At 45.2% G+C, this 11,088-nt stretch overlaps 1 protein-coding gene across 1 annotated transcript; it reads left to right on the top strand.

The window, feature by feature from the left end:
- Positions 1 to 7,854: 7,854 nt before the first annotated feature.
- On the top strand, positions 7,855 to 9,336 carry LOC148906427 (uncharacterized). Its single transcript, XM_089038409.1, has 2 exons — positions 7,855 to 8,136; positions 8,359 to 9,336. Exons 1-2 carry the CDS (start codon positions 8,116 to 8,118, stop codon positions 9,034 to 9,036), a joined length of 699 nt encoding a protein of 232 aa, XP_088894535.1. The 5' UTR covers positions 7,855 to 8,115; the 3' UTR covers positions 9,037 to 9,336.
- The last annotated feature ends 1,752 nt before the right edge of the window (positions 9,337 to 11,088 follow it).

The raw sequence follows: 11,088 nt of genomic DNA, 5'->3' as shown, positions 1-11,088 counted from the left end.
GCGTAATAATTCACTGAATTTATATTACGCGTAATTTCTAGACTGACGTTCGATATGTAAATAGAATCCCGTCACGATATTTACTGAGCAAGCTTTCTTTGAAGCTCTTCTTTCGCTTCTTGGTAGATCTTTTTGCGAGATTCCTCGGAAAGATCTTTTACGACTGTTTTTTTATTCCTTATGTCCGTCTTTAATTTCTCGTACTTTTCCTCTTCGGCTAAGATAAGCGAGAATTCTACGTCGTCTATCTTTCTGTCACGCAAAGCCTTTGAGACAAGGTCAGTGATCGTATTTACTTTAGCCCTTGACAGAGCTATTGTCGTGTCGTGTTTTGATATTTTGCTTGACAACTGTTTCATAACGCCTGTTGTAACAGCCGAAATAATACCGCAGACGGCGCCGACGCTAGCCAAAGGAACTCCAACGATTATTCCCGGTCCAGTAAGCGAAGTAGCAACGCCAGAGCCTGTTAACGCCACGGACATGGAGCCGGAAGTTATCGCGATTTTATGTAATATGCTTCGGGCTCTAGCATACTTTTTCCTGACCTCCTCATAGTGCTTCGTTTGACCCTCTAAGTAAGCGAGGATTAGATTTGCCTTATTCAAGCGGAAGTTCTCGGCATTCAATTCATTGGGTTTTGTAGGTAAATCAGGATAGAGTGGAGGTGCTGATGGTATAACATCCATTATATATACTAATGTACGACGCTTTTGGGAATGATATTGAGGAGCAGCCACATCACGACAACCGGGATTACTGGAACTGGAGGGCCTTTAGGAAGATGTTTCCGCATGCAGACCCTAGTAAGTTCGAAAGGAGACCCGATGGGATTTACTATAACGGCTCTAGGATGTACAGCAACGAGGATTTGAAACCTACGCTGGTCGATCAGATAGACAATCAACTGAAGAATTCTGGTTATGTTAAACCCACACCAACACATCCAAAACCCGTGCAAGGTTGGTCAAAGGAATTATTGCTTGGTACCGGTACTTATCCGATACCCGCGGTTTCATTTGATAAACATCCAAGTTTGGATTTGACATTGAACATGCGGATCTCTAACAAGCATTCCTTTCCGTTAAAGGTGCGGGATATCTTCAAAGACGTACCCATTATTCATACCACCGCTAAGGAATCTCATGAATGGTTAAGTGGTCCTAACATGCGTTATTGGCCGCAGCAACTAAACTTTGCAGTTTGGTGTGCCACTAGCGGCTGTGGTGTAAGCGCAAGCTTGATGAAGAATTCAATATTTATGTTTCATTTTCACTTCACGGTTAGAAGAATACTGCATGAAATGGGTGTTATTGCGCTGCCGGGAGATGCCACGTTTTATCCAAGAGATAATAAATACAGCGTGCCGGCTTATGACAGACTTTGTAAGGAGTTTGACGTTGTAGGGAAGGATTTCCGATGCACTGCCGGCGCTAACAATGGTCTGGGGCATATTTGGGCTTATTGGGGGATTGGTGGACACGAGCTAAGTGATAAGGAAGTTCATGCGTTGAATCTACGATGGAACACTGGGTATCACAAAGAAACTCACGACAGTAGCACCTTCTTTGAACCAAACGCTAAGACCACTAAGGAAGTTAGAGACGGACCTTTGTTCAAAGACGAGGGCGGTAAGTATGCAGGGGCTAATCCACTGATTATCAAAATTACCAACGACGAGCAAACAAAGCAATATCTTAATTTCATACCCCCAGAAGGTAAAGGACTAACCAAAGCCGGCCTTGCCCGTTTAAACCGCAGCATAGAAGCTTACGTGTATTCTATCCTTGGAGCTCAGGTAAACACCCGATCCAGCATAATCGGAAATACTGGCGCCGCAGAAGAAACGCGAGCCGAAGCCTTGATCTTATTTGAAAGTTCAATCTTGGAGGGCGACATTAGCAAGGGCGTACAGCGTTACCAACTAGCCATACAAAATTCTAAGGCGAGGTTGGACTACGCAGTAGCCCCGGGTTGTTGGTTAATGCCTAGTAATTTATCTATAAATACTGGTTCTGTAGTAGGATACAACAACAAACTGCAGCGAGCTACTAAGGATATGAAGTTTGGGGTGAACGACGTGAACTCTGACACTCTTAGGAACATTCCTCACTTCGTAGAGAAGCCAAAAAAGTCACACGAAACGAAGCTACCCGTAGTTAAGAAACCATCAAAGAAGGTCCTGCCTGCGATACCTGAGGAATATGACCATAACTTACTAAAGGCCGGCCTAGCAGCTGCAAGCATTGGTCTGAGTTATTATATATGGCGATGAACAACCCCTACGTAACTGGAGTAGATTGCGTTTATACGACTTACACAGGCGAGAAAAAATACACCCAAGCATCTTGGGTTGATGTCACGGGGATGTCCGTGGATTTGAACTACTCCGGAAAGAAGTTGATATTATGCAGCATTTCTTTGGGGGCCGTTAGCAGTGCGAATATAGGATTTCGTTTCTGTGACGACAATGGAGTATTACAGCCCATGCGCGCGAAGACGAACAACAGAGAGCCCACGCATTTCTCAGTAGAGCCGCCAACGAATAGCTCTGAGAATCTTTCCGTTTGGACTTTCCACATGGTTGCTGATTGCCACGGGAAGGTAAAGCTGCAGATAAGAGTAGATGACACCGGGAGTGTTTGCATAAATAGCATAGAAAATCAAAGGAATACTGTCTATAACCACATGACCATCAGCACTTTGACGGTAATGAGCCTCTAGAAGGGAACTTGTTCCCTGTAATATATGAATCCATACGTGAGGGAAACGCGTTATACCCACCGCTTAGATGAAGAGGGATATGACAACGGCGCTTGGCATGACGTTGGACTGTGGGTTGAAGTTGGGGGCACTGCATTGGTCATTTGCACTATTAGCATTAATGCAAATACGCATGCGAATGTGGGGTTTAGGCTTATCGATGAGAATAATAAGCCCCTGCTTCCTTATCGAACTTCAACGAACACCAGGAAAGTTACCCATTTTTCGATGGAGCCCTACACTAGGTCCACTGAAGACCTAACGCCAGTAACTTTTCATATGCTAGCCAATTGTAAATATGCTAAGTTGCAAGTCACTTCTGATGACGGCAAGTTTGGGATAAATCGCATAGGTCGCAGGCCCGCTAATGCAGCCTGGAGTCATAAGCCCATTTCTACCATGAGTGTGTTGCCGCTGGTTCCAAATTACCAGGGCGGTGCTAATACCGTCTTTTATTATCCTCAAAGCAGGACACCGTCCGATGAGAAGGATAAGATCAAGCCTTCATCTTCTTCAGGAGGACCACCCCAATAGCGACGACTAATATCCAAATGTTATTCCCCACGAACTTCAACAGTTCACCGCCGGCCCTAAGTGCCAAGGAAACAACCGAACCCAGCAGCCCAGGAAGACCGGCTGCCATCTTTTTTCCTAAGTCCGTCAGCCCATTGCCTAATTTCTTTACGCCCGCGCCCGTAGCCTTAAGCGCGGATAGGATAACTCCTACTACGGTGCTAATAGCGACTGCAAATGCCAGCGGAACGCCATACTTCAAAAGGGCTCTTTTTACCTTTTCCTTGGTAGTAAGCCCCAGCTCCTTTTCCAGGTTGTCCTTTTGCGCCTGTAATTCCGCGACTCTTTCCTGAAGGGTTTCTACTTCCTTTTGAGCTGCCTCCCTTTCCTCTTCAGTACGAGTTTGGTCATTGATTATTTCCTGCTTTTCGGATATGTTTTTTTCCAGGTCTTCGATGGCCTGATCTCTTTGCTGGATTTGCTCTTCTTTAATGTTGATTTCAGCAACTAACTGCCGCCGCTCCACCAAAGAACCCTCTATGGTGGTACGTAAGTCCTTGGCTTCTTCCTTGCTTATATCCAGGCCTTGCAGGGCGAGATTGAATGCCCTTTGGGCGCTGTCTTTTTCGCGAAGAGAAATGTCTCTTTGTTCTCTAAGTTCTAATATGCGTTGATTCTTGTCGTCAAGTTCTCTCTTTTGAGCATCAAGGAGTAGTCGGTTTTGCCGTATGTAATCTGCTTCCCTTTCCTCCATCGCTTGCTTTAGCTCTTCTACTTCCCTTATCGCCTCAAGACCTTTTTGTTGCCGCTGCATTATGGTCTTAACTCTTTCGACGGCTTCGTCAATATTCTCACTATTTTCTCTCATTCTTTCGGGTAAGTTGGGTTCTCCTAATGTCTTTCTAAGGGTTGGAGGAATATTTTTATCTGCGTAGTATTTACCATTTATGTCCCTGATGACATATGGATGAGCATTAGACCTATTTAACCTTGCTACTATGACTTCCCTACCCCATTCGTTATCCGCGTCGAACATTACTTGGACTTTGTTTGGTTCCCAGTTTGGGAATTCTTCCTTGATCCTATCAAAGTCGTCCGGGGTTTCTTCCATGGATTCATCCATTTGTTCCTGAACCTTACTAAGCCATGCAGCGCTGAGGGCTTCGGGGACAGGCCCCAGATTTGTCATTTCAAAGCGCTGTGGAATGGGTTTGCCTGGATTTTTGGTCTTAAACATACCCCTGAGGGTCCTCATAACGCTACTTGCTCTGCTAACGCCGTAATTCCTTTTGACCCTTTCGCCGGTGGTTAGACCGTCTCTTTCGCTGTCGGCGGTTAGGTAATCATATTGGTCATCGTTAATGTCGACTTGACCTTCTTCGGTAAGGGGATCAAAGTCTTCGGCTTCCATTATATATGATAAGCTCAAAGTTAAACCCCAACATATTACCTAAGCAGGTCGGCGGCCTGAAAGCAGAACGCACCTTTCACCGGGTTACATTCACACCTTCTAGCGCAAAGCCGGGGGAGACGCTGTACGTAGGCGTACCCCGCCTAACGGATAACCTAGTCCTAGTACCCGGTACCTTGGCTTTGAGGTTTGACCTAGCAATACAGCCAGATACCGCAGACGCGCGTCACGTCGTCAATAATGCGGGTAGAAACCTCGTTTCCAAAATGCGTGTAAAGTTCGCCGGGGAATCCTTGCTGGACTTAAACAGGTATGATTTGTATACCACGTACAAAGACTTATGGTTGACTGCATTTGACCGTGCACAAAGGATAGAGCAGGGAATAGCAAGCGTAGCCATACGCAAGGTAAGAAGCGCAACCTCTGGCGCCTCAGGAGAAGACGAAATAAAGACGGCTTATGGTACTAAATATGTCGTTCCATTAGATTTCGAAATTATCACGAACCACGGTGCATACTACCCAAGGCAGCTAAGCGAACTGCAGTTCGAAGTGACCCTAGCAGACACTACGAACATCCTGCAAGGAAAAGATGTAAGTTCATCAGCCGTGGATCCTTATTTCATCAAGAACTTGGAGCTGCAGTACGAAACGGTATACAGCGAAGAGCTGGCTCGTAGCGCTGGCATGGAATACAGCGCCGGGAAGGCTTTCCTTTACGATCACGTCGTGATGTACAAGACGTTCAGCTTTACGAACAACGTCGAAGAGGTCATCAACCAAAGCATTAACCTTCCCAGGCGCAGCCTTACAGGGATAATGTTGCTGTTCGCAAAGACATACACGGCAGGATTGCGTGACTCTGAGGCATTCTTTAATCCTAACATCACTAACGTAGGCGTTAGCATTAACGGAGTGCCTAATAAGGTTTACTCACAAGGGATAAAGCCCGAGGACATGTACCGGGAAGTCGCGCGTAAGTTTGGCGACCAAATTAGCCCAAAGGAATTCTTTAAGGATACGTATGCGCTGTGGATCGACATGCGCACGACGAACGACGAAGACCTACATGGACAGGGATTACGCCTGGTAAATACCCAGGACGGCATTACGTTGGAGATCAAGCGCACCAAAGACGCCAGCGACACTACTAAGATAAATGCATACATTTTCGTAGTCTCAGACGCGCAGCTAAGCGTGGAAATGAATCAGCTAAAGAGCGTTGCGTACTAGGATGACTGAGGATAAAAATATCCCTTACGTATAATATGCTCCGCGTATTCGAAAACAACGAAACTAAACTGCAATGCCTAGTGCAAAGCGACAAGCTGTACTTTAAGGCGAAAGAGGTAGCAAAGGCATTAGGTTACGCAGACACCAAAGATGCTATTAAAGTCCACGTGCGGGATAAGCATAAGAAGAGGCTTAGTGAATTTAGAATAGAGGTGAATCGCCTCCCTTCTGGTTCACACCCACAATCCCTGTACGTGACGGAATCTGGTTTGTATCAGTTAATATTTAGCTCCAAGCTACCGACAGCAGAGGCATTTCAAGATTGGGTCTTCGAGGATGTCCTACCTACGTTAAGGAAGACGGGAAAGTACTCGTTGGATGGTCCAAATAAGTTGGTCTTCAAGATCGAGAATGAGTTTGACTTACATAAGAAGGTCATCGATTACATACGCCGGTTTCACCCTACGCTGTTATTAGCACCTGGACTCGGGGAATTGCAAGATACCACCAGTAAAAGGATAACGTGCTGGCAAAAGGGCTACCAGGCAGGTCAACCCGACATCCTAATTCTTAACTCCCATAAAAAATACAATGGGTTATGTCTGGAACTGAAGACGCCAAAGGGTAACGGCGTATTGTCCGACAAACAAAAAGCGGTATTGACGCAATATGAAATGAATGGTTATCTTACGATGGTTTGCAACGATTACGATCTGATCTGCAGGGAAATCGACCGTTACGTCGACGGCATTCGCATACCTTGTCCTGGCTGCGTTAAGGCTTTCAAGTCACAGGAGACGCTACAAACGCACCGAAAGATATTTCATAAATATAATGATAGTTGAACAAACTCACTGGCGCGAATTAATACAAGGCATTTCATACAAAATAAAAAATTACGTCGTCTTCGAGGACATTAACCGTTTAAGGTTGGTCCTCGAAGACGGCAGCCAAGAGTACAGTTTATGGGCTCCTGACTGCGTACGGTACGTACTGCAAGGCGAAGAGTACACTCACGTACGTAGCTATGGTAAAGTCAACGGTCGATGGAAGTTCGACGTTGAAAGAAAGGCGGAGGCTAATCCATTGTGTGATTAGTCGTCCTCATGGGCTTCTAGGTATTGGTCTGCTACGTCGGACCTCATTTTTTCCGACATGAAATCGATCGATATCGTAATCAAGGCTCCTCCTGCGAACGCTGCGACGTAAGGTAACATCATATATTAGACCATTCTTTTCGTATTGCAAGGTAATGGTCTAAAGGCTTGGGACCTTCGTACAGGCAACACCAAATATGTTGACCGCTGCGTTGACAACCACATTTATCGCAGATGCCGTCCCAGTGTTCTCGGTTCTCCCATCTTACTCCTTCGTAGTCGTCAAAGCATACGAAATCTTGGTCTATTTCTTTTTTACGCAGCACTAAAGCCCGGCTGGTTTCAAGGGGGCAACATCGCTCTGCTAAATCGCCGTGGGTTTCACAGACGACTTCTTCGAGGCGGTAACGTCGGCAGCGGTATTTATGCCAGTTCTCTTCAAAGAGGGGTTCATCGCATCGGTGGCAATGGCCTTTAAGGCAGACTCTATGCTCGCGGTGATATCGTAGGGCCTGTACGGTGGACAATTCCTTACCGCAGTCGCCACAAACAGTGCTGATGGTCTTTTGACAGACTTTCTTGGAAAGATGGTATTGCAGTCGCTGCTTGCTACTAAAAGCTCTATCACATTGCACGCACTTCATTATATATACCTCATTTTTTATTGTTAAATTGTTAAATGTCAGCAAGAGACAATTACGTAGATCTTATTTTTTTTATTGTTAAATTGTTAAAATACGGTAAGAGACGAATGTAGATTTCATTCTTTGTAGGAACTTAACGATGAAAGATATAGACCATTCTTTGACATCATCTTTGCAGCATTTAACAAAATAACAATAAAAAATGAGGCCTACGTAAATGTCATATTTGCAGAATTTAACAAAATAACAATAAAAAATGAGGTCTATGCTAATTCCTTTGGTGGAAATCAGTAAGACCTTCTTTACGACCTTTTCATCGAGCATCTTCTAAAGTCCTTTGTGCTTTAGTATCCGCAGGACACCAATGTCCAACGAAGTCTCCTTCAGAGAATACCTTATTACAGTGACGGCAGCTGTGTTTCTTACGAGGCTTTGGCGTTGGAGGGGTAGCGACTATGCAGTCATCGGATGGTTCAGTAGGTACTTTAGGCGTAATGCAGTCAGCGGCTAATTCAGATGTAATGCAGTCCATATATATATAATCACAGAGGGTATCGCATGAAATCCTTAAGGGAATCCCTAGTCCAGCCTATCATCGTCCAGAGTGCAGCAAGCCTTTCTGTGCGCTTCAGACTACACATTTCGTCGTACAATTCCTGCACGCGCTCTTTTAACCGATTTATTTCCTCTCTTTGCAGATCTATGGTGTCTTTTTTATCTTTTGCGTCGGCTATGATTTTTTGCATTGCTTCCACTGGTTCCATCTATATATGAACCCAGATCACATACCTTGTAACGCTCTGATAGTAGGACCCACCAGCTGTGGAAAGACACAATTTGTCGTGGAGCAGCTATTAGGACCCTTTAGATACCGCTTCGACTACATCGTGCTATTATGTCCCACCTACAGGAATAATGTTACCTGGGAAGGCATAGGAGTGAAAGACGACGACTTCTTTGTGGACATCTTAGACCCCAACGAGTTATCCAGCCATCTTAAGTTCTGGCACAAGCAATTCCCTAAAGATACACAGACTTTATTCATATTGGATGACATTGCCTGTGGGGATGACGTAAAAAAGCGCACCTCCGAATTGGTGAAGCTTGCTTTCAGCGGTAGGCATGACAATATCAGCGTTTGGTTACTCTCGCAGCAGCTTACCAGCGTCTCTAAACCCTTTAGGGAAAACATAGGCTCCCTGGTCGTATTTTATACTCCGAGCAAGTCAGACCTGGAAACCATCTTAAGCGACTACGGCGGTGAGATAAGCAAGGAACAGTTGCATGAATACATGCGGCATCTAAAGACGCACCAACATTCCAAGATGATCTTCTCTTTGAGGTTTCCTTATGACGTTAATGTATATGGAGATTGAGCAGTTGATAGATGAAGTCCCCACGCAGTTAAGTGAACAACTCAACATCCTTGTGTCTTCTGGGAAGTGTAAAGAAATGATAGGTAAGGAACTTACCCATGAGCAAGTTAATAAGCTGTCAGAAGAGGAGGTTAAGAAGTTCCATAAGAGGTACGAGGCTGCCCTCGCAAGTAAGACCACGGACGCCGTAGCAGACTCCGCTATCCGACTTGCCACTAAATTGCTTGGACTTGCGCTGCCCATAGACGACGTGGAGCAACTACAGAAGGACATAAGAGATGACTATGTCATCGCCCAAGAACTTAAGATAACCTGCGGGTGGTTGTCTTTAAAGTGCGGTAAGTTAATGGCAGTCGCCTCTGCGGCACTTCACGTAGCTCAGCACGTCGACTTGAAGGAGGTACTAGGTTCCTTCGGAACATCTTGGAAGGACTTCAAAAAGGACAGAGAAGTTGAAAAGGTCTTTCAGGCAGCACTTGCTGAGGTACCTGATCAAGTCGCCTCAAGTACTTAGTCAAGTCGTCCTTAAGTACTTAGTCAAGTCGTCCTCAAGTACTTAGTCAAGTCGTCCTTAAGTACTTGCTCAGGTCCTATTAAGTTACTTATCAAGTCCTTCAAGTCCTTAGATATAAATGGAACCAGAGTCGAAGGTAGAGCAGCCCCAAGAGGAGCAAAAGATTACCAAGGCTAAATCTCCAGGCAGAGTTGCCGCGGGGAAGAAGCTCGCGGAGATGAATAGGAAGAACAAAGCCAAAAAAGAAGAAAAGGTGGAGGAAAGAGAAGAGGAATCCTTTTGGAATCCTGGGTACGTCATTGGCGCGTTAGGAGTCGCTATAGCAGCAGGCAGCCTTTACTTACAATGGCGGGCTACGAAGCCAAAAGTAGAACCACCAACATATCACGCGCCCGTGCACGCACCTGTGGAGCCGGCTGTTAGAAAAAGTAAGATCCCTGAAATGGAGTAATAACCTTCTCGCTCTGTAATATAATGTCAACCGCGTTATTGAAAACTGTTGAAGAAGCAGCTATCATTACTTCCATCGTTGCGGGTATTGGTTGGGTAGGTAAGAAAGTGCTCAAAGAAGACTTTACTGAAGACCCAAGCAAGAGCTTCGCTAATTTTGCTAAAATGACCGCTGCCGTAGGCGGAGCTATCATGGTAAAGGATTACCTACGGAAGGAAAAGTACCTGCCAACGACGTAACTCGTGAAAATCCCTGTGATTTTCTAATATATAATGGCTAGCGTGGTCGCAGGTGGAGTTATTGCAGCTTTAGCATTCACTGGAGCTAATTATGGTGGTCAGTATTTGGATAGATTAGTCAGAGGCGACAAAAGCGGAGATTTGGCCGCCGAAAGGAAGAGACACGACTTAGCGCTGGAGAAATATCAGCGAGACGTGGCGGCTTGGAATGAAAAAAGACAAGCTTACAGGGATTGGTTGGATAAGAATTACCAAGACAAAATGCAGGCGGATAAGAACTTCGAAAATACAGACTACGCCTTTAAGCTCTATGCGCAAGCACACCCCGCGGCATTAACGGGGTTAAGAAGGCCTCAGTTTAAGAATTACTATCAGCCTTCTAAGAAACAAAAAGATAGTGAGCTGGTCTTTGTAGGAGTCGCAGGGCTGGCAGGAGGCGTAGCTTTGGCGTATCTGCTCTAACGAAGGAAAACTGTGTTTCCTGAAATATATGATCGTCTTTTTGGAAAGCGACAAGAATAACTTTACCACTTATTTGAATCCCCCCATTAAAGCCCATAAGGTTCGGCTGGTTAGTTGCTCTTTGTACAATTCTTGGTATAATTTAGTCAATGCCTTGATCACTGAGCATAAAGGCGGCGGCAATTATCAAGGCGTATTGCTGCCCGATGGACATTACACACCAATCACCCTTGCTAAGGAATTAGCAAAACACGGTTATACTCTCACCACAGGATTGCCGCACGAAATGACCCTCAAACATAATATGTCAAATTATTCAATGACTTTTGGAAAGTCTGACCCACTGGGATCTTTATTATGTGCCTCGGGCAAGACAATTACCGACA

This window comes from Actinia tenebrosa, unplaced genomic scaffold (assembly GCF_029948245.1).
Source record: "Actinia tenebrosa isolate PJP-AT-01 unplaced genomic scaffold, QUT_ActTen_1.0 PGA_scaffold5__44_contigs__length_20552954, whole genome shotgun sequence".
NCBI lineage: Eukaryota > Metazoa > Cnidaria > Anthozoa > Actiniaria > Actiniidae > Actinia > Actinia tenebrosa.
Note: the sequence above shows the minus strand (reverse complement) of the source record. Positions and strands in the feature narration are given on the sequence as shown.

Coding starts and splice junctions, on each gene's coding strand:
- LOC148906427 (XM_089038409.1), top strand. CDS start 8,116: ATGCAGTCATCGGATGGTTCA. Junction 8,137..8,358: donor TGCAGTCATCGGATGGTTCA/GTAGGTACTTTA, acceptor CTCTCTTTGCAG/ATCTATGGTGTCTTTTTTAT.